The sequence below is a fragment of the Accipiter gentilis genome, chromosome 9, assembly GCF_929443795.1.
Source record: "Accipiter gentilis chromosome 9, bAccGen1.1, whole genome shotgun sequence".
Classification (NCBI taxonomy): domain Eukaryota; kingdom Metazoa; phylum Chordata; class Aves; order Accipitriformes; family Accipitridae; genus Astur; species Astur gentilis.
Window position 1 is genome coordinate 9,318,746 of NC_064888.1, and position 24,335 is coordinate 9,343,080.

The 24,335-nt window shown below is 41.4% G+C and overlaps 1 protein-coding gene across 2 annotated transcripts; it reads left to right on the forward strand.

Annotated features, from left to right (window-relative positions):
- Positions 1-180: 180 nt before the first annotated feature.
- On the forward strand, positions 181-17,938 carry TMEM26 (transmembrane protein 26). 2 transcript variants are annotated; one of them, XR_007507274.1, is made up of 7 exons: positions 181-371; positions 3,479-3,557; positions 9,268-9,381; positions 9,909-10,129; positions 11,174-11,250; positions 13,558-14,081; positions 17,850-17,938. XR_007507274.1 is itself a non-coding variant. In XM_049810320.1 (6 exons), the coding sequence occupies exons 1-6, from the start codon at positions 181-183 to the stop codon at positions 13,968-13,970; spliced, it is 1,095 nt and encodes a 364-aa protein (XP_049666277.1). In that variant the 3' UTR covers positions 13,971-17,098. The 2 variants fall into 2 exon arrangements, 1 of the variants encoding a protein (XP_049666277.1); XM_049810320.1 differs by lacking the exon at positions 17,850-17,938 and having other exon boundaries at positions 13,558-17,098.
- The last annotated feature ends 6,397 nt before the right edge of the window (positions 17,939-24,335 follow it).

The following is a 24,335-nucleotide window of genomic DNA, read 5'->3' on the forward strand; positions in this document are numbered from 1 at the left end:
GTTATAATGGGCCCCTTTGTGGAGATGGAAGAGGAGAAGAGATCTGTGCGCCTGTGGTGCGCACGCTTCCCAGCGATTCCCAGGGTAACTTCCCAGGGCTCCTAAAAAGCGCTGGGCCCCTGCGGTGCGTGGGGAAGGGGCGGGGGGGGGGGTGGGGGGGGTGGGGGTTGCTGCTCCACCATGGAGCTGATGGTGCTGCTCAATGCTCTGGTTACTCGCCTGCTTTTTGTGTTGCACTCTCTCATCGGGGTCTGGAGAGTGACCGCAGTGAAGAAAGAACCCAAGTACTGGCTGCTGGCACTGCTCAATCTTCTCCTGTGCCTGGAGACAGGGCTCACCCTCAAGTTTAAACAAGGCAGAGGCTACAAATGGTGAGCATTATCCCGCCGGAGCCCCTCTCGCTTCTTTGCATGTACTTGGCTGCAGATGCGAGGCTGCCTTCTGCAGCCGCTGCCCGAGAGCTTCGTTTCTGCCAGGCTTTCAGGGGATTTGCGTCCTTCTCCCCTGCTCCACCTGGGCGGGGGGCGGCGGGGGTGGAAAGCTGGTAGAGCCCCGGCTAGCCCACCGCCCAGCCCGGAGGGCTTTCAGGAGGAGAGGTACATGCTGGGGAGCCGCCGATGGGGTGGGCAGGGGAAGCAGCAGCGTGTCAGGGAGTACACGCGTGGTGTGCCGAAGGGGGCTGGGGGCCCACGCGGGCTATTCCACGCAGATGCCCCGCACCTCTTCGCCCGTCCTGCCGTGCCCCGGGGTTCGCACCTCCTTCCCCGGTTCTGCCTTCCCCTGCTAACGCCCCGCTAGTGCCCGAAACCCAAACCCGGTGACAGGTAAGAGGGGAGCAGCGGCCGCTCTTGCGATATAGCCAAGCGGCTTGCAGATTTGGGTGGGAGAGGCTGTTCCAGAGGGGAACTTTCCCACACGAAAGGCTGCCCCAGAAATGAACAAAAGAGTTCGCCATAGCAGAGTTTGCCCGAGCGCATGGGTTTTTACGTGCATCTAAAGAATGACCGCAGTCATCGACAGCTCGTCGGCACTCAGTCAGCCAAAACAAATGATCTGTAAAAAGGAAGTGGTCATGTAACTGATTGTCAAGATTTCACTAGTACCTTTTATTTTTAAGGACTCAAACTGCAGGCAGGCCCTGGGACGAATCCAGGACAAAAAAAAAAAAGCCCTAGAGTATTTCAATGATCTTAAATTCCTGCCTATTGCAACCTGTGAAACTCATTAGAGCAGAAGCAGCCTTGTGTGACAATTCACACAAGTGTTCTGTGCTCTAAATTTGAATGTAATAAAAGCAGTGATAAAGTCTGGAACACAGGCAAATTTAACCACAGCAGAGCTCCAAATGCACAGTTACGAGTCAGAGGCAGAGTGAGCAGACCCAGTTCACTGGGCTACAGGAGGCAGCAGTAAACTCTTCTTGAAGGAAGACTTGCTATGGCAGCTTTTGGAAAATCCAAAGAAAAATAGATACAGAAAAAGCAGCTACATCTTAGATGAATACATGTGCTAGAAGACTGGGCTAAATTTAGTTAGAAGGAAATTTTACAAATGGATGTCATCCAGCACTTTTAGCAGCACAGTAAAGAACGTTTATAGGCGAGAACTGTAGACAAACGGCCAGCACCTATTTGCATCAGGATAACTTTCTGCTCCAGTGGAAAACGCTCGCATTCAGAACAGGCAGCATCCTCTGCGTTTATAGAAATACCTCCATAGACAATCACTGATCCAAGGAATGGCCAGACAGTGCCACAGGACTCTCCTGCCTCCAAGAGCCTCATATTCTCTCCATTCATTATTGACAAAAGACTGTTACTTATTACACCAGCACAAAAAATTAAATGGCACATGTGGAAAAAAAAGTATTATTGCGGGCCTGGCCATGTGATATTTCCTCTAGATTGCTCCTTCTGAAAGAAAGGCAGGGTTAAAGCCCCTGAAGTCTCCTGGCCTGATCTAGTATCATTAGCTCAGTATTGCTAACCTGCCAGCTGGAGAGATTTTTCATGTGCTCAAGTCCTACAGGAAATACTGTAAAATATGTTAGTTCTCCCATTCAAATGAGGTGTGTTCTCTCCCAAAATGACCAGGCTAAAACCCCACAGAATCACTAACTTAAAAAAGCAAACAACAAAAAAACCCCACTGCCAAAACAACACCCCCTCACCCCCCACCCCCCAAACCCCACCAAACATTAAAACAACAACAACAAAAAAAAACAACAACAAAACCAACCCCCACCCAAAAAAACAAACTAGGACTGTCTTATTTAGAGGGGATTGTTTGAAACACTTCATAGCAGCTCAGCAACACAGTCATTTTCCTGAGCAGCAGGGTTTTTTCTTTTTCTCAATACTTAATCTTCACTGCAAAAGCCACGATTACAAAAATAAAGATACATTCAGGGTAGGAACAAACAATAAATGCAACAACATTTGACAAAAATGTTGCTACAGTTACATACTTATAAGCAATTTAAATTCACTGCAGAATGTGCTGACAATGATGGAATCAAGCAAGTATCCCAAGTTTGACTCCACTGCCCTGTCCTGGGCCAGCACGTACGTGTGATGCAAAGGCCGCTGTGCATCTCAGCAGCATTGCGGTGATGCTCACTCCATACTACAGCAGAGCTAGGTGGAACATTAGTGGCATCAGACCTCATTCCTACTCCAAAAGGATAGGAATTGCCAAAAAAGCCCACCCCAAACGAAACTGTCACATGTTTAATAAGAAAACATCAGCAACCCTCACAAGAATCAGTGCTTGCAGAAGGAGTAATGAAACCTCTCTAGTACTTCTGAATAAACTCAGCTCAAGAAGCTGAAGGTAATAAAGCTTCACCATCATAAGTTATATAGAAGACTGGCAGGGAGAGAAGAACTAGACAGAAATCCTAAATAATTATACAATTGCCAGCACAAATGGGGAAACAAGGCCAAGACCCATTTTCATAAACCAATTTAACCTGCACCAAAAAACCTCCTACTGAAGAAATGGTTGGTTTAGGCAAACTGATGTTATTTCTACCTTTCCCGTTTCAGTGTACAGGATTCCGATCAACAGCCTTTATCCAGCATCATTCAATGAAATGACTTGATGTATTAATTCACCTTTCATGAAATCAAAAAGAGTATGTTAGCTAGAGGCTTTTTTTTTTTTTTTTTTTTTTTTTTTGTAGTACAAAGAATGCTGTGATGGAAATAAAACAGCAAAGTGGCTTTGGTTAGTTCTTAAAAAGGTATTTTAAATAAACTTCCATTTATGATCTTAGTTGGATGTACAAATAAACCTATTATTCATAATACTGACAGCATGAGGAATTCAGCAAGAATAGCAACTCTCATTTGCAGTTACCCTATTTCTTAATATCCCATATGGTAGGAGGCACAAGATACTTTTCCATGCAGATGATAGGATATATGGTATTTACAATGTGATATAATACCAAGCTATCTTTTCTTTTCCTTCTCAGGTTTTCACCAGCAATATTTTTATATCTGATTTGCACAGTACCATCACTATGGCTACTAGAAATTCATCATGGGACTCAGGTACTTATTATGAGACAAGATGGACTAGTTTGAAATTGATGCATTATTTGATGGGTTGGATTTGGGCATACAGACAGAAGTCTGCCAGGTCTTGTTCCAATTTTTCCGTTTTATACTGGTGGGTCTCCCAATCTAGCTACAGCTATCCTATGACAACTGTGCATTTCCTAAATATCAAATAATGAACCTCATTCCTAGCTAAAAATGACATCATTTATCTGTATTTGTCTGGGGTACTGAGGAGCAGAGTTTTGAAAATCAGCCTTTCACCCCCAGGTTACCAGCTTGAGTCTTGCTCAGGATGGTGAAAAATTTCATTGCTTTAGAGGCCTTTGTAAAACAAAGTACAAGTTTCACAGCACTTACAGGCAGATATCACAACTCCAAACAAGCCAAAATTGAGACAGGTATCAGTGAAAGGGGTCTTAAACTCAAATACCTCACATTTGCAGCAACCTAGGAGAATACTCACGGACTGCTACCACAGATAGCTGACATCGTAGTCTGTCAGTGTTTATATCCTTGCTTTGTTCATGCTGCATCGTAATCTGGGAGGCAGGCATCTGGATTCCAGTTCAGGATTAAAACATATGGTAAAATTTTTAAAGGCAATTGTTCTTTTGGCAGATGGGGTCTGTTAGGGCCAGGACAGAGCCACTTAGCCCAGCAGCTCACACGGAGTAAACTACCTCCTCATGCAGGCTGCTTTCAAGTCCCCATAGCACTTCCACATAGAGAAAGGGGGATTTTGCCTGTCCCAGCATTTGCACATATGCAGTAGTTTACATCCACAGCAGAAAAGGGCCTGATAGAAACAGTAGCAAAAAGTAACAGCAGAAAACACATAAATTAGACTAAGACAACATAGTGCCTCATTTTCTCCTTTGAAACATTGTTAGAGCCCACAAAAGCATAATCAAATATTCAAAATTGTGTTTACACTGAAAACGCCTGAGGCTTTTTCTAAATACAGCAGCAGGAATTTATTGTCTTCTTGTTTTGCCAAACCTCCTTAAACAGTCACAGACAGGTAATGTGGATATTGAGAACATTTGTCATAGTTAAATCTGGTCCAAGAAACAGGCTAATTCTGCAGTCAAAGGCAGCAGTTTATTTCCCAAAATGATGTTAGAACATGGCATACTTTGTTCTTATTGATATACTGCTACTGCGAATTAAAGAGGGAGTATATCAAGTTAACAGCTTAGTTTATACCTGGAGAGATAGGATGGAGAGTTCTGGAAACACACAATCTAATAGATTCAAAACCAATACCTCCAGAAGGGGAGCAGCCTTCCTAACAATTATCTCTAACACAGCACCTGGGCTAGTACTACTCCTCATACTGAAGTATTGCTGGGATTTTCCTTACGAAAATAATATCAGAATGGGTAATTATGCAGTTGCTAAATCCCCATACTTAATATATACACCATGAAAACAGTTTGTGGTCTTTAAGGCAGTAGAACTTCGATCTCACATTGAATCTTCAACAGGAAACATCAACTGCTTGTGTCAGTGCTATTCTTTGAGGCACGTACTAACATGCAGTCTCTCTTCCTGAAGACAGAGGCAATTCTGCCTCCGAGTACTGCAGAACTGGACATAAGTAATACCATTCATATATCAACAGTGAAATACTGTCTGCATAGAATCTAGTGCTTTGCAGTAAAGTATTTGGGGATGAAATACATGTTTGGGAGAGACTATAAAGTAAATTGAACTTTACTGAGTGGAAAAAAAATTCCTGTCTGCAAAATAGTGGCAAGAAAATTAAAACCATTTAATCCATTAAAAAACCCAAACATTCTTTCTTAATATTGTAGAAGATCTCAGATAAACAAATACCTCTGTTAACTTTCCAAATGCCTGGTGCATAACTACCACAGAAAGCGATAACTGACCACCTTTTGCAGGGCTCACTGACTACCAGTGCTGTAGTCAACGTAGGCTTCCCAGTCAGTAATGAGATAGATACTTAGCAAACATTTTAAGGGAATAGTGAATATTACTGCCCATTCCCTCAGCCTCATTCCGAAGTGGCATTCCCTTACCAAATAAAATTCTAGTGTATTACTCTCCTAAAAGTAATCTTACGCCTTCGACCATTTCTTCCCTCCCATACCCATTATCTTCCCCAGTTTGGAAAACAGCTTAAGCAATCTTTTCTCCCTCTTTTTATGTTTCAGCTTTCCTATATGAGCAAAATGAAGCAGTGACAGTTGCTTTGAATTTCTGACATCACACATGTTGCCATAGTGACAGCCACACGGTTTCCAGCATATCACAGCGAACAAATGGGGTACCTGTTGCTTGGCAGAGGCCCCGCTCCGGCGGGGGCCGGGGGGCAGCCTAAATGCACATTAACAGGACTGAGGGTACTCTGCCCTGGTATTCCAGCACCAATTTTACCATCTCAGTGCTGGGCCCGTTGTGGAAAGTTTCAGCTAACCTCGTTTTGATTTGGGAATAATGGATTGCGAATAACACGCAAACAGAAATTTGCTGAATTAGCTCAGGGTTTCAGGAGTTCCCCACGCACTGACAGCGAGCTCTCTGCAGGCCACGCGCTAGGACAACACCCTGTCATGCAACAGAGTTTTCATTTTGATTAGATGTTTTATAAATCAGAGAAATGTAAGCTTCATCTCAGAAGAAGTGAAGGAAACCAAGCTAGAATTCATGCAAAATGTGTACAATTTCTTCCCGTTTTATTTTCGCACAGTAGAAAAAAAAAGGCGCTTTTGTTTAGCTGTGCACACAGTCTTGATACCTAGGAGTAACTGGGCTTTAGCAGGAACGAGGTAAATGACGTTTAGCAACTGCCTGTGAAACTTAGTATTCACTTTTGCCTTGTCATATTCCCATTAAGTCACTGCACATACATAATTGGCTAGGCAAATATGCCTGGCACCAACCCCTGCTTACATGCATATACATGATGAAACTAAAGGCTCTTCTCCAGACTTTCAAGTGAATCACCACCACAATCACCACTTAATAAATATTCAGAGAGAAACAAACCAAAACAAGAGATGAACGTATTTAAATTAAAAATCCGGAGGCTACTTAAATGACTGGCTTTGCAGATGTGGTTTTCCATTTCCTGCCTGCGTGCAGTTGAGAAGAGACGTGGACTCAGCCCTGAGGAGTGCCGTTCAGTCGGAGTTCATGGAACTTTGCACTGAAACAGCACCCCTCCATTCAGCTGGGAGTAGTTTCAAAAATTACATGCGAGAAACCTACAAGAGACACTGATAAAGTGAATTAATTTTCTTAAAGTATTCTCCGTACCTTTGTGCCACTAAGGAAAAAAAAAAAAAAAAAAAAAATTGGGAAAGAGCCCCCTTGCAAGCCCCCTGGAAGCTGTGGAGTGCTTTCCTCCACCTCCCTCCAGCAGACCAGCCGCTCTGGTGCTGTGAGAGCACCTGCGCTCTGTTGTTGGCATAGGGAGAGCCACAGAATCTGCTGAGCAGCACCCCTACACCTTGCTATCCACACAGTATAACTGCCACAGGCTCCTATTTCGCTCCTGTCCTTCAGCCAACTGATTTATTTGCTAGGAGTTCTCATAGTGTTTGGGAAGGGATTTTCACCATCCCTGCACATACAGCAAATGCAGCAGGCTGCCTCACGTGGGTCCTGCCTCAAATTTTGGCAAATTCATCCCTGAGAAACAGGGCTTTAAGAAACAAACAAAAAAATCCCCAACCGCTGATGTGAAGTTTAATGCAAGTTCATGGCTCCGTTCCTCTTACCCCTGCCAGACCAGGCAAGGGGGCAGAGAGTCAAGCTCAAATACGGACTTAATGACAAACCAAAGTGAATTGGCCTTCCTCCTCCAGCACAAGTTAGCAATCCCTTTGTCCTACCCAGGCTACTTGTTACAAGGTAGATACTCACTTCTTAGTACTCTGGAGCGGTTATGCCAGTTACGAAGTATTTTTAGGTCATGGTCTCCTCAGCCGACTGCGTCACGCTGACTGCGGGGGCTACTCAGAAAGTTGACTTTGACCTTGGGGGTTGGTCTCCGTAGGATTCAGACTTTTTCTCCAGGCAACAGGTAAAAAGGCTTCTCCAGAGCACCAGTTAAATTTCCTTTCCGAAACATCCTCTGAAAAAGCTGTTCTCTCTCTCTCTCTGGGTTAGCCCTTGAACCAAAGGAGAGATTAGCCCCACAAGGCTGTAGCTGGGCAGAGTACCAGCCCCTCCATCTTACTGTTTCCATGGCCAGAACTTTAGACTTCCCTCTTCCACATGGAAATATCATCTTGCCCACATCTGTGCGTCAACCTTTCAGTGCTCTCACACCCACCTTCCAAATACAGCAAGCATTCAGTATAAGAGCCTTTACCACCAATTATAAAAGCAACAAGCACTGACTTTTTTTTCCAGATTTTTTAGACCATGGGAAGCTTCTCCATTTATTTACGACAAGGTCAGGCAAGAGGCAGCATTTACCCAGATACTAAGCAACATTATCAGAGACCAAGTAAAGTATCAAAGTAGAATCTGAAATTTGCTAGAGTGTGACATTTGCTGGAAAATGTTGCCTTTATACTGGCAGGCATTATGCTGAACACAGCTACTCAGTACGCACTAGAACACATTCTGATTGTTGCAGAAAAATCACTCCCCGTGCAATAAAATGGCGGGGGACCCAGTGGAGAAATGCAAATTATCTGGTGTTCTCTGGCACAAATGGAATAGGATAAAAGTCTTTAATAACAGCATGGTTTGATTTTCTAATTACCCCTTTTTTATTACAATGAAGAGAGATGTTAAGGGATTGTTATGAAGATAGATTTTAGAACCATACCCCAAGCTGCTCCAGGGCCAGCCTTGGGCGTGAAGGTAGAAGGGCAGGGCAGCGCTGCAGTCCTCAGACAGGACAGTCCCACCCACTGGTTTACTGCAGTTGAAGTAACAGTATATTTTAGCCAACATTTAATTTCCCAGAGCACTGGGTACTTGGAGAAAGTAAAAATACCCTTTTTTTTTCCTACTCTGCAGGGGTAGGCAACAACACAGGCCCATTTTTATTAATTATATGTGAATCTCACCTCTCTCACTCTGAATTTCCTTGCAGGATAAGGAACTGGGGGGGGGGGGGGGCAGCAGCAGACATACAACCCAAACATCCTACCCCAACTCCATTCATTTCAGCCTGGGGGAAGTCATACAGAAGAATAAAAAAATGACATTTTTAGATAACTTTCTAGATAGTAGAGGTGAGCAGCAGATATTTTGAGAACAAGTTTGACTATAGAGACTGACCATGAACATAAACCACCAGACTGACCATAACGAATTTTTACCCTGCTTTACTGTTTTAGCCAGAGGGAGACTATGTAGGAAGCCCAGCAGCCTGTTCAGGAGAGCTGCAGGCAGATCGCATTCACAGAGCATGGTCTTAACAGCACAGAGAAGTCACCCACTCCATCAGCCTTTGATTTTTACATCCTGTTCTACAGTACAGTCCTCCACTTTCTCAGGGACCTACCAACACCTCACTCCTGCCCTCACGAGAGGAATTCCTCCCTTCTGAGCAAGAGGGCAATTACAATCCGAGTGAGCATGTACCTTTGTAAACATCAACTGACTTTCACAAATGAACACTCTGCAGTTCAGCAAAACAGGACTCTTCAGCATAGAGCACATCTGCTCCCTGTGCGGGATGTTTACACGTGTCTGGTTTTGTTCACAACAGTACTGTGGTAACGAGCCTGGAGCAGTTCAAATGAATGTCAGCAACCAAGACTTCAATCAATCCAGAGACACCAGTCATGGAAATGAGGGAACAGGTCACCACATCATTCAGACGGTGGGACACCTTTTCTTATTCCTAGCAGAGATCTTATAATATTAGAGCAATTAGAGAGGACTGTTGTGCCTATTTGCGCAAGCTCCTCACACAGTGCGTAAAAATCAAAAAGAAAAAGAAAGAAAAGAATAGTTTTGGAAAACCATATTGTGAAAATGGCCTACAGTGTGCTGCATACTAACTGTTGTTGGTAGGACAAGTCTCTGTGTGAAGAGGAGACTCTTCTACCATTCTTTTCCAAATCTCAGTAACTGAATTTGGAAAGCGTCTGGGTGATGGTTCTGCAAAGGATAATGTCCAGCAGAAAAAAGAGAACAAGAAGAGTAGTACACAGAGAAAGACTTGCTAACCATTACCCAAAGTTTGTATTAATGTGCCTTTTTCAAATCATGCCTGCCACATAGAAATGATCTGATCTAATACAATGTGAAGGAGAACAAAAGCAAGGATGAATACAGTCTCTGAAGGCACCTATAATGTCAGTCTCCTGAAGTTACAGTATGTTACTGTTGTTGTCTTTTAAACAGGCTAAAGTCTTTGTGAATCACCTTTCCACGATCTGTGAGACCGTATGGACACTGGCCCTCCACCAGACTTTTCTACTGCTACTAGTAGTTGGGAGATGGCTTCTCCCCATTGGAGTTGAAATCACGCGGGATCAATTGTCTCAGCTGCTTCTCATGTTTGTGGGAACAGCAGCAGATATACTTGAATTTGCTAGTGAAACCTTGGACATCGAAGATGTTCGGTAAGGACTATTTGCTGACATAGTTTCCATAGTGCAAGATCTTTGTGTTGCTTGAAGATTTGTTTGTGCGATCTGCAGTGGTCAGACTGGTGGAACTGCGTATCCCACAGGTAACAGAAGGCTACGTTCAAGGGCTCCATTTTCCTACTCTCACCTGTCCCTCTGTAAAAAACCCAAGTCCTATGAGCTTTGTTAGGGGTTACTCATCTGTTGCCAGCAGAGAAGCACATCACATCCATCCCAATAAAAGGGTACAAAGAGCCAAACAACTAGCATAACTGCCATGCAGCATCAGTTCTTACAGCTACAGAAGCTGAAACTGGATACACAGTAAGCTTCTTTCAGGTTAAATGAATTGTTTTAGACTGGCAAGGAAGTTACTGGAGCTTGCTTTAGTAATTCATTATCCAAGTTTCTTCTTTGGTTATGTCATACGTACTTTCTTCACGATAGAACGACAAAGTGTTCAAAGATAAGAAGAAAGGCAATGTCATAGTCTAGTGTGAATTTTCAACACGGCAATCTCTCCCAGAGAAAGTAAGCTCATCTTCCCCTCACAGCACTGAGATGAGCTGTGAACACCCATCATAAAGAAAAAGAATCACAGAAGAGGTTCATCCTCTCTTACAGACATACTATGTTACTTTACTTTTTTTAAATATCAAAGAAAAGGGTTTAGAGCAGGAAAAGAGGTCCTTCCCACTTGGCAGAGAAGCTTCAGGCTTGCGAGGAACGTGTAATCACTACAAGGGCAAAGATATCTCCTCTTTGAGCCACAGAGCCTATTTCCGTATGCTTAGCATTATAATGTTAGCATCAGATATTTAGCCTAATTACACAGCTGGAACACGTAGCCTGAACAGCAAAAATTCCATAGCAAAAGGTGCCTCTGTTTTCCTTAGTCTTACATCTGAAAAGTATGCAGTAATCACTGTTTTGCTCAACCATCCCTTAAATGACATTCCAAATACTACAGGAAACGTTTTTGTTATCACATAAGGAAACTGCATCTTCACTGTTATCACTTTTTTCCCCCTCCCATAGGAAGAATTATGCTCTCATAAATGCAATTCTTGCTGTATGGACCTGGAGTATGTTACAGTTTCCACTTGATCTTGCAGGTTAGTACTTGCACTGAGACAACAAAAGAGAACAAATGCTTTAAGTTTTTGCTGACATGTTTTGTGGCTGTGCACACACTACAGACTATGCCAAGTACTTCTGGTGGTGAGCAATTCATGTAACAATGGTGGTTTTTGAAGAAAGCCCATTGTGGTTTCTTTTGAGGAAACACTTGTTTCTGGCTAACCTCTGATCTCCCTGATAAAACTCTCTACTTTCAGAAAAAAATGGAATTGCATTATTGTATTGGAACATCTGCTCCAGTTGCCTGTTACCACCTTAAACTTCACTATGTGAGCTCTCAAGTTAGATCTGGTCTTGCATTATATTATGGCTCAAATCTGAGTAGGTCACTAGACCCTGTGGATCGATAGGAGATTGTTAACCACAGCCAAGAGCACAGAAGACATCATCATAGGAGAAATTACCTAGTCACAGGGAACCTAAAGGACCATGTAACGTTGGGACTATACACCCTTATCTAAATCTAAAAGGCCCAGCGTTCAGCCAGCTCAGGCTTGTATTTGTCCCTAGGCAAAAAGGGCTTCTCTATGTCCAAAAAGAATAATGAAAGCTGCCTCAATCATCATCTGTTCCAACCATTTTGGCCTCCAATCACTACAAGTTTGCAACTCAACTATACCAGTCCAAAGATACGTTATCCTCACTAACATCTTGTATAAAATTGATTACTAGGTTGACACACTGACTAAAATAATAAATTAATAAAATAATAATGAAAAAATATTCCAGGCATTTTTCATTAGCCTTTTCTTCACGGACAGCATTAGGTTTTGTTTTTAACACTGAAGTTACGAAAATATTTCAGCATTTCAGCTCAACAGCTTACCTTCTGAAAAAAACTGATGCAACCACATCTCAGATTTATCACAGCTAAAATTCAGGTTACTGGTGAAATATATTCTGTTAAAGATGCACAACACTCAAGTTTAAAAAAAAAAACCAACAAAACCAAACAAACACCAACAACACCCCCCCGCACACACACACACATCACCACCACCCAAATAAATTAAATTAAATAATCATAGTATTAATTTAAGTAACCTCTTGTACTGTGCATTTTTTTTCTCTGGTTATTGCTTTTCTGCTTATTTAATTACATTTACTAGTTAAACATTAAATTATTGAATACACATTGCCCTGAAATTTACTATGGGTACAGTTTATTTTAGGTAGCTCTATACAGTTGCACAGATAGTACTTCTTATTCAAGCATTAGAATGTTTACTCATACATCAAACATGACATGAAAAAGATTTTTTTAGGCACTTATTACTGGACTACAGCAATGCAGTTAGGACTATTAAACAGCAACGGTGCAAAAACATATTACAAAATTAGCTGCTGCTGAAGCTTTGCCTAATGCATTCAGCAAATTTCTACATTCTACAACTCATTTTCCACTCGAGTCTCATCTCCCACCCCCCCCCCCCCGTTTTGACTGAAAACAATAGAATTCTTTTGGTAAGCTGAAATGTTTGGCCGTTGTTACTGCATTACAAATAGCTATGTTTTTTAAATTAATGAAATCCTCCTGCCTGAGAGACAGGTTAGTTAAGCTACATGCATTTTCATAAGGGGCAGCCATATTTACCACACACAAACCGTTCTGATGACCCTTCTCTAGACACCATGCCACAAAGAGCACTCTAGCCCACCACAACTTGCATGCAATTTCATACCCAGAAGGCTAAGAACGAGTAACTGTGGCTCAAGTCTTGTATGGCAGAGACCACAGTTTCTTCCTATCCATAGTGCTTGATATTGCCCCACACTGACCTGAGTTACTCTTACTATGACACATGAAAAAGGCAATGGTTATCTGGTGAATCTTTTAAAAGCAAGGTCTTAGACAGCCTGGAACATATTGAAGTGCTACAGCTCAAGCTGTTCCCATTCAGCATAGCAGGTTTTTTTCTTCAATATACATATTAGCCTAGCATGTTGATTTAACAGAAAAATGTCTGGAGAAGTTGTTACAGAAAGATTAGGTGTTCTATTTCTGCTTCTTGTTCTAAAAGTGTATAAATACTGATAGCTTTGGGGGATAGAAAAGGGGAAGTGGTTTTTGGTCCTGTTCGGCAGACCATGTAAGTGCCCGCTTAACGTGAGCTTAGTGTGTTTTGCTGAAACAGATCCTAGAAATCGGATATGCTTTATGTTGAATTGTTCACAGTTGAATGCATTTATAATCCAGGGTACCCTGGATTACACCTGCCCTTTAGGCCAACCCTGGCTCAATTTTAGAAAGCTGCTTTAACATAACTGTGTTTTATTTCCAGTACAGCATATTGGCTGCAAGCCAACTGCATCGACTAGGCGGATCCCCAGCCTGCTGCTGTGCAGGTACAGTGCAGAACTGTGGAACATTGGGGTCAGCCTTTTCATACAGGATGGTCCCTTCTTCATTGTGCGTTCGATCCTGATGGGCCACTTCAGAATATTCAATCAGATGCTGGTGTTTTTTACAGCTAAGAATATCTTAGTTGTGACTCTACAATTGTATCGTTTGGCAGTAATAACATTAGACTTCCGCGCTACCATCCTGCAGAAGAGCAGGAAAGAAGTTAGCTGTTGCCCTTGCGAGCCTTATGAAGCTACTACTCATGCCATCGCTGACCAAGATACAGAAATGAAAGAGTTTGTTGCTTTTCCTCCAAAAGAGCGATCCCAAGCTCCATCAGAAGATCAGTGAGCACAGTTACTGACTTGAAAGAGGCTGCATTTCCCACAGCTTCTTCAGAAGGGCTTAGCCTATTTCTACAATCAAACATACCTTGAGTGCCCAAGTCATCTCTTCCACCAAGTGAGCAATAATTTCTTCTAAATTGTAGGGGAAATTTCAGAAGCAAATTCATAGAAATGGGACTTTTTTTTAATCCATTTGTATGGTGGGTTTTTACTAGTTCCCTATTATATTATCCACAGGGATTTTGTAGCCATAGTTTGTAGTAGCAAGAAAGGTTTGGCACACTTAAAGTTGGTTGTTGTCTTCGGTGGCACTGTGCTAACATATGTACTTGCATGTATTCAAACAGAAGGACAAGCCTATCCATTATAGGAAGTACGGAAGCATTTAGCTCTACTTGAACTGTCCAGCTATAAAGTGGAGCGCGATGAACAATATGCTCACCATGTATGGGAACAACTTCAGCAGCAACAACTGCGCAGACATGCAAGTGAAGGGTGGTGACAGATTTCTACTCTTACTGTGACATCTAAACATTTTTCTTAAGTTTCTTGAATGAACAATCTTCTTCAAAATGTTACCTCATCCTTGGCTGGATTCAGTTAAAAAACTGCATACACAAGACTGTCTCTTAGGAACTGCATGGTCTGAATAACCTAAACCTTAAAAAAAGGCAGCCCCACAGATCATTAGAAGACAACTGCATTTGTCACAGGCATTTTCTACAGAGGTGCTTGCCTTTCCATTTCTACCAGTTAAAAGACAAAAAAACCCAAAACAAAACCAGCCAGGTTTTTTTTCCTGGTTTCACTGTGCTTGCAGTTGAGACAAGTTTTAAAAATCATATAAAAACAGAGACATTTTTAAAAGCGGCCCAACTCAGGCATACAATCTAGCTAGAAAGAAAATGGCATTGTTCAAGTTTGACAAGACCATCTAGACAAGAGGATTCAGGCTTGTGCTTCACATTTCATAAAGCACCACAAGGTCCTATGAAATAACTTGAGAGATTGTCTGGTCTGTTGAGTGTCAAGATCCATTTTTAAGAAATGGCTACTAATTATTAATTTAGTACTTTCACATTTAGAGTGAACAACAGGGGGCCCGATTAATTTCTCCCAAGAACACACTTTAGATCAGTGTAAGACCGTTGACTTTGCTGGGCTTAGCTTGTAGAAGCTGAAAGTAAGATAAGTGATTTTTGAAAGCCTGCCTAGAAAATTATATTCTCACAGAAAATGGCAGGTGCTTTTACAAATTTCTGCATCCATTCTAAAAGAGAGCAGAAAAGCATATAAAAAAAATCTAGCAAATATAAAGTGACCTAATTAAGGTAATTTCCCTTATTAAAAATTCCCAGTTAAACCTTATTTTCTAAAGCCTCAGCTATCTAAAGACAGAGTCTGGTTTCCAGAATGAATAAAAGTGTTTCTGCCACAACTGCAGCAGTCATATACTTATTTATCCATAGCCTGATAAGCAATGACATGTTTATTCTTTGAAAGATGAACCTCATTTAACAATTCCAATTCCCAAACATGTGAACGTGTTTATACTTGTGAGCTGTTACTATTCTATGCAGGACCAGGCCCTTCCATTATGAAAGAAGAAAATGCACAACATAAAGAAGGAAGGAGGTCTCATATACTTCATAGCCCTTTCTACCATCTTACTTTAGTAATAACGTGCAGCACCTTCTGCTCTTCTTATTTTGGGCCTTTTTCCAGCGGAAATTTAAAAAAGCCAATCAGCATTTGCCATGGTGTTGTGAGGTAGACATATGGAGAGTAGAATGCAACTTCATTTGGGATTTTAATTCAAGTCTAGAGGTAAAAAAGCTAGAGTGCTGCTGCTGACCAGCTGCACTGTCTAAAACCTTTCATACTAGGGTGAATTTAGAATCAGTTGGTAGAACTGCAACACATCTCTTCCTTGATGCAAGCCAGGACTACTCACATTCCTTTTGAGTTTACCGCTTGCTGATATAGTAATTATCCTGTTAAAAGGATCCTTGCTAATTAATTTGGAGTGTACTGAGCTTGCTAGAACATCATTCTAAATTCATCAGTACAAAAATTGCAGAACGTACTTTTTAAAACTTGCTTTCTGTTTAAAGGCTTAGTTCAGCAACAAACCGCCTACCAGGCTCAGCCTGCAGCAAATGCAGGATCCCCTGGGGTCAGCAATACAGAGACTAGTTACAGCAGGAATATTTTACAGAGAACTGTATTTCCTGGTCTTCAGGCTGTTCCATTTTAGACAGCAATAAAGCTTCTAGTCAGATTTACAGCGAGAAGAACTCACTCCCATGCTAGGTTGTTACTACTAGATCCTATCCCCATGCCCTCCCAGACAAAATAGGCTGGATCCTCCCTCACTCTCACAACGGAATGGATTTGGACTTCCCCTTTCCTCCTCACCACCCATCAGGGGTGATGACAAACAAATTGCTTAAAAACAGAAGAAAACCCAAACAGAGAAACTTAGCACTGAAATGGTGGGTAGTCTACCTCCCCACCTGTGTGCAGAGGGGAATCCCATATGCCAAGTAGCAGCAGGAATGGCATGCAGTTGGTTCACTCCACTGGGAAGCCTGGAAACGGCAATTAAGAAGTCTAGTGGCTTGTGTGTTTGGTCACAGCGGCAAACCCCAGTTGCGAGCCCTCGTCACTTTCCTCTTGCAATTTTTTCACGAGGGAGGACTGACTACAGCACCGTTTTTTTCCAGCAGGCTGCTCGAGTCAGCTGAATCAGCGGCTGGGTGTGGGAAGGCATTGTGTCATCCTGCAGCCTTCCAGAGCTTTGCACTAGGCAGGTGGTAGAATGCGTTTTCTTGAAGATCTGCCAGCATCTGTGGCGTATCTAAAGAACAACTGATGTCATGCTTGCTATTCAGAAAGAGCTGTGGTAAACTTTCAGACAGGGAAAATTCAAGCCTTCAAAATGGAAGGATTTCAGAACGTTTATCTTCACCATTATTTACTGGAGTCAGGAGAATTACATTACTAAATCTGTTCTGCAAATAGATAACTAGCCATTTACTGTTATTTATTCTGGTTGTTCCTGCCTTGTCCGTTTAGATTATTCCATATTAAACCTCACTGAAATGTTTTACCACTTATCTTTTCCTGAGCTAAAATGTATTCCTCCTTTCCTTTGGACATTGGCTCAAATCAGATCATAGCCCTGAGCCTGAAAAAGAAAAAAACAAAACCCAACAACTGTGGTTTTATTGCATTCCTGTTGGTATTTGTACTGTACTGTGTTCTCCGGGACCACGTGGAAAAGGAAGAAAATGTGCAATTACTTTTAAAAAATTCCAACTGTATTTTACAAATAAAAGGCAGTTACCTCAGGCATAGCTGCCAATTTATTATGTGAGAACTGACTGTTATATGTTCCCATTAATTACATCTTCCACATGCTGCTTTTCCTTTCCATCCTTCGTAAGTTAATTACTTAGGCCAGATTCTGACTGCAGCCATTGCTTTGAAAAGCCACAGCAACTGCAGTAAATTCTACTCTATTCTGGATAGGTTCTTCTTTATCCAGAGCCTTTGCTTCCAAGTATGCAAGTCACAGCATAATCCCAGAGACGGTGTGTTTAATATCTGCACACAGGATGCGTTTTACAGATGCAAACAAATACACATATGCATTTAGACATACACACCTGGCAATGGCCAATACATTCAACTTTTATGTCTGTTATAGTGTGTGAGATTGCTGATGAAAACGCTCTGCAGATGCCTGTAAAACACTTACAGAAATACCTAAGCATTACGAATATCTTAAAGCTTAGGGCTCTAAATACTAAGCATACAATACTCTCTGAACAATATACTGATTTAAGATACTTTTCTTTTTTTTTTTTTTTTTTGTAAGTTTCCTGGAATATATTCTTTCCATGCAGGTTTCCTCAGCTGAATGAAACCTACACAATCATTATTTCCCCCTCAAAAATAAAGTCTTTGAAAAGAGCACTAGCATCTAAAACTGCACAAGGCTGTTTCTCTGGTTCTGTGTCAATAGAAAGTAGACAAGCCTTGAAATCACCAGGTTGGAGAGTCTTTGGTCCTCTGGTCTTTGCATTCAATTCTCCATCTTTTTCCACACTATTCTGTGTGGAAGGAAGCCTCTCCTTCCTTGTGAGAGGAAGGAAAACAGATTATTCTTAATCTGTAACGGCGAGGCAATAAAAACAGTCACGATGGCAGAAGTAGCAGAGATGTTTGCCCAAGACTGGTCATTACACCAGCAGGGAAATACAGTGACACAGACCCCTAATGGAATAGATACTAATGACTGGAAAAATCACACATGAGCTGTGTTCCGAAAACCTTCCATGGCCCTTCAGAGCCAACATGGGAAGAGTTCTTGCCAGCCAGCTCCACTCCAATGACCTCCAGCAAGCTGCTAATGCAAGAATTCCGGGGATCCTGAGTCTGTCTTGCAGGTAACCCTAGAAAGCTCTATGCAAACTTTTCATAATTTGTGCTCATTTGAGTCTTGTCTCTTCCCTTTAGATTGGGTTAAAGGGGTGGGAGGGAAAGTGATGTAACAATATAAAAAAAATTAATTTATCAACCTAAACGCTTACCTCATCCGCTACATACTGCTGTTCTTTCCTCATCTACATTTCTAGCTGCTTTCTGGGCCCACCTTCCAGATCTCAATGCACAGACAAAAGATGCTAAACACTGAACTTCCCACTGCTGCCTGTGAAAGTCTTCACAAAAGCACACAAGAATTCAGGCCAAAGATTAAGAAGATCCAAGCCTATTTCTTCCTGTTAAAGACGGAAGGTATCTACAGCTGCCAAAGAGTTTCCTCCATTTGTTTGTAGCCTTCTACAGAGGGAAGAATGTTCTCCCGAGTAGTCTGTCTGTGAAGGATTAGCTTATTAAACAGCAGCATCACTTTCTGGAGCCCTGTGGATTGATATCTCCTTCAAACGATCTTAACATCGTACAAAGTTTGAAACAAGGCTCTCATACTGTAGGTAAAAATAAGGGCATTGAAGGGTGGTATAATGCAAAAGTGATACCCTAACCCAACATTTTTAATGTTGGGAGGTGGAAAAGGCCTCCAAGCCACGTAAAGCAGGCCTGCATGGGTATAATCTGTAATAGCAGCTAGGAAGATCCGAATTAAAAATTGCTCTAAAATAGTCTCCTATACATCTAACTCATAGTATCCTAAAATAATCATACAGAATGGATATAATCACAGCTAACACCCAGGCCTCACAGAAGACTCCAGAATACTGTTAGAATAGATTTACAGTGTAAAAATCTAGTTGAGTCTTGCTGTTCTTTCATTTGATATTACTCTGAATAAACTGATGCTTCCCATTTGAAGAATGTGTTGGGCTTAATTTTATCTGGCATCCTGCCTAAGTGCTTCACAATTTCAGTCCCCTGATAGAATTCAGAAAAACTTGGTCTTTCACAACAAACTTGGCAGAAGCCTTGTTGGAGCATCTTTCAGGATTGCCAAAGACAATAATATGCTCAGCAACTGCAGTACGTGAACCAAGACAGCTGTCAGACACTGTAACTCACTGTAGGCCTAATCCTGCTTTCAGTAAGCGTTCCCAATGCTACTGCTGAAGATCATTACTAGCTCTGTAGTATTACTACAGAAAGATAAAAACAGGACTCACTTTCTCATGTGACCAATTTGAATGTTTTAAGAAGCACCTTCCAAAGAGATTTATCACAACTGCCAAACTAGAATACTCTCTTTTACTCATTAGAGGTCAGCTCTGTGAAGTGGTTGGCCTTGTCTCCAAGTGAAGGGGAAAGGGAGAACTCTTCTTTCCTTCCCTTTTTTTTCCTTCCAGATTTCACATTGAGATGAGATCTAGTTGTCCTGATCCAGCAACAAACCAATATGAGTTAATGTTCTGCCTTGTGAGCTGCATATCAAGTTTAACTTAAAATTTAAGCTCCATTGTGGCAGAAAAGAAAAGACTATTTTGTGGTCTAATCCAAGGAATACTAATTCATTAAAAAAACCTCTTACATGCAGAAAAAGAAGAGAATGCATAAGTAAGAGTTGCCACAGGGGTAGCCTGAAGCCATATGCCAGCAAGTTACTCTGCTTGTATATTATGAGAATTTTTATCCATCTAATCAATAAGAAATGAGTAGTTACTATGGCAATTTCTACACTACAAGGTACTTGTGCTGCAGTAGAGTATGTTCTAGAAGGACAAATACATTTACCACTCTGTTACGTAAAGTTTTGCACCTTTTACAGTGTTACAGTGCAGTGTGTAGGCTTGAGAAAGGTGAGAGGAATAAACCGAGTCAAATGGTGGTTATAAAGGATGGCTTGGGAATTCTTAAGTGACTAATAGATGCCAGGTTAGAGCAATCCACAAACATTCAAACAAATCAAGCAGTGATTTTGCAGATCTTTAGCTTGAAATCAGATATAACAAAACTAAGATTTCACTACTGTATTTCCCTTTGATTATCTTCCTCAAAGTTTAAACTGATGGGGTTAGAGTCTAGTCTCTCTTATACCACCATCAACTTATACTAATGTTTATTTCAAAAGTTAGCAATACACTCTGCAGTAGCCAGGGCTGATTACAATGGATGTACTCCCTTACATAACAATACTCCATAACCTCGTAGGGACTGCTGACACACATATGGAGAACAAGGATAAAACTTCACTTTCAAGATACAGAATACTACAATAAAAGTGCAAGTTCTTTTAAAGGTTTAAAAATAGTTGATCATAATCATCTTTATGAAATACACAGAGAAAGTACATATGGCTCCTACAAAATCTTTATCCCAATTCCATCACATTATATTTTGCAGTAATTCCGCCCCCCCCCCCCCCCGCAAGTCTTTTCAAAACATTATCATTTTTCAGGTATTAGAGCAAACGGGAAGGGTCAAATGCTGAGGAGAAACGTAAACACTACAGAGGCAGCAGGCATTCCCTTAGAGAGATCTGACAAGGCAGAGTTATCATGGCTGTATACAGAGACAAATTAAGACGCGTCACAACTGCTGAGGATGGACCAATGATTGTAGCACAAACCTGTCAAAAAGACGGTCAGGAGAGAAGCCTAGGTAAATTAGCATTGGGGCAACTTTAGATGAGAGAAACAGGCACGCACAAATGCAGGGGCCCTAGGACACTTTAAAACATCCATTAACATCTCCTAGAATCCATATACAAATAACAGCTAGCAAAGTTAAAGAGCATCCACTTCTGACAAATATATGCACCTAACTGAGGTTCGGATTTTGATGCCTTTTTTCAAAGTCATCAGTGCTGAGAACTGAAAGCTAATATGACTAAAGGTACTGGGTTCTTTTCCACAGGATTCAGATACAATTGTATTTTTACTCATAAAATGCTGACTCTAAAGTTACGTTATAAAGAAACACTAATTCCTACATAGGAAGGGTCTGGGCCTCACTGTAGTAGCAAACACACCCCAAAAACCTCACAGGTAGAAAATAATTAAAGAAGCAGTAGAGTATAACCCAAAATTACTACACAGGTTCAAAGGACATCTTTGAAGTGCGACAATCCCTTTGAAATCTGAGAAGAATGAAAGAAAGAGAGACCTTATAACAAAAGATGATAAACTAAGGCACATCTTTTGAAGGCTGGAAAGTTAAATGATAGTTGTATATCACAGTCCAAGCAAATGCTAAGGTAATGTGTAAACATGCAAACAGAAATCCAAAGCTTTGCATAACCAAAACTTTGCATAAAGGAAACCAAACATTGCATGAAGGAAAAACTTTTAAAATACAAGGGCTCTCTAGCAAGCTTACCCTATATGCACACCATTATGAAGGAGTGTACTAAGAGGCTGGGCTGCACCTGGAGAAGACACTCAGCCTTCCCATTCTGCCTGCAGCCTCTGTACCACAGTAGCCAACCCTTCACTGCTTGAAATTAAGACAGTCTGTCTGTATAGGGTTTTCTAGGACTCTTGAAAGGGTCCACAATTGGACAAGAAGAGTGTTCAAGCAGGCTCTTTGTTTTCTCCCAGTTGTGTTACCTCAATTGTACTCCCATCAGATGATTTCAAGTCCATTTCCTTATTAAAAAGGGACCAGCTGTATCAATTTTTCCACTGCAGAAAGAGGGAATGAAACAGAAGTAGGCTGGCCTAGAGACAGTCAACATCATAAAACTAGACTTGGAAAAGGCTTTATTCTCACCTCTTGGATGTTTACTGGGGTCCTTAATGCCACAGAGCAATTCCTCAGAAAATACCATGTAATACAGTTAGCAATAACATAGTTCAGAAGTTACAGTCCTTCACTTCATCAGCTGAGTATGAGAAATAATATGCTTTTAGAATGAGCAAGAAGAGAGAAGGGAAGATTTTTACAGCATTGTTTCCTTAAAAGAACTGTTTCTTCTCAAAAAGCTTTAAGGCAGTACATTTTTGTTTTAAAGATCTATTTCGGTAGATGGGATAGCTTACATCAAGCCTCTCAGTTTGAATCGAGTAAACTGAGCAAATCTGATACCTCCTTTAAGAAATCTTCAGCTGGTCACATTTTAATTTGCACCAAATGTTTCTGTGCCTACCTCCATACAACTCATCCTGGACAGAACTTTCTTATAGCAAGTTGTACTTTTAGCTAGCTCTGCAGCCAAGGTTCCCTTTAAAACACTGAAAATGGAAGAAAACATGGCCTGTAAGGAAACACAGCAGGAACAGACTATGCATCTAAACTAGTTCTCAATTTGTTTCTTTATGGAAGTGTTTCCAATAACAATCTTCAGCAAATATCCATTTTGCAATTTAAAGAGCCTGTCACTGCCATTTCAACAGATGTGCAATAGCATCAATTTTTCATATCATACGAAACCAAACCTTTTTAGAAGGACAACATACTTCATTGTGCTGCACTGAGAGAACTGGTACCTGCTAGGAACTAGAAGTTACCCTGGAAGTGGGAAAAACGCTATTTGTCCCAAAGAATGATTAGGTCTTAACAGAGAAGGTCTGAAGCATGTCAGACACTGTTGGATCTCCAAGATAGCATGTCCAAGACAGAGCCATAAAACATGTCCTGTGAATTGTGAAACACCATGAGCTCTCCACTTTCACTATTTCATACAATTCTTTGTCTTCCCTTTCTCCTCACTATGAGACTATATATGTTATAATTAACATATCTATCCCTTTTGTTTCTGAGTCTACCCTCACCAAAGACAGAGGAAAACTTTACAAAATAACCAGCTTCTGAATTCACAACTTCATTATCAACACAGGATGACAGAAAACGCTCTTACCGTATCAGGGCAGTTCATTTCACATCCAATGTCTAAGAGACCAAGAATACACACACATAAGCATTTGAGCTAAACTAATTCCCTACTTGCAACACTGTCTATTCACTAAGCTCCTCCCTTCCCTTCTTGCCCCTCCTGGGGCTCACCTGATGGCAGTTAGTAGCTCCTTGATTCAATTTACTAATTCAGCAGAAAACTAAGAAGCAGAGGTAGGGGAAAGAGAGGTACAGTGTGTTGTTGTATTAACTCAGCTATGTTGCCTAACTGCCTGATGAATGACAAGTCACGTAGCCTAGTTGGAAAGAGCCAGATCAGGAAACTGTTTCTATACTTAACTGTTGAACAATTAGGCTTGCATTTAGTGGATCATTACTGGCTTGAAGCTCTCTTTTCTCTGTTGCTGACTCCCACAGTATGACAGGAGGATTATCCAAGGATATCTCTGTCTGGTGCACAACATAGAACAAAACAGCAGAAAGCTCTTCAGATTTGCCTGTGCTTGGAAAGTTTCCCAGGAAGGACAAACTGGAGTGGCAGGATCCCTTTCTGTTTCAAGTGGAACAAGTCTATCTGAAACAGCTGCTTGCAACTGCAACAAGACACTGTGAAACTGATGAGAAACCAGAGTGGAGGACTGACCAAAGGGAGATGGACCCTTTCCCCAAGTAGAAAACAGAAGAGGGCAGCTCTGCCAGTTTTCCACTGCCTTCCCCGCTTCTCTGTATTACCTTAATAACAAAGAGGATTGGGATTCCAGGTGGTAAAGCAGTCCAGATCTCTTTGGCCTCATCCACTTTGGGCTCCAACTGCATTCAAATATAGCTGGAAAAAGGATGATTAACTAGCAGTGTCAGGTTGGCTTGTGGGAAGAAGAATTAAAAAATTGCATTAAATCACTGTTTTAGAGACAGGTCTGAGACTTGGCAGAATTTTTTTAAGTGACTTAAAACGTGACTTAAGGCCCCCATTTTCCTTTGGCAATTTTTACGAGATACAAACTTCTTCAGTGCTCCATAGCTTGCCTGAATATCAAGTGATTCAGCAAGTTTTCCAATTGTCTATATTAATATTTTCAGC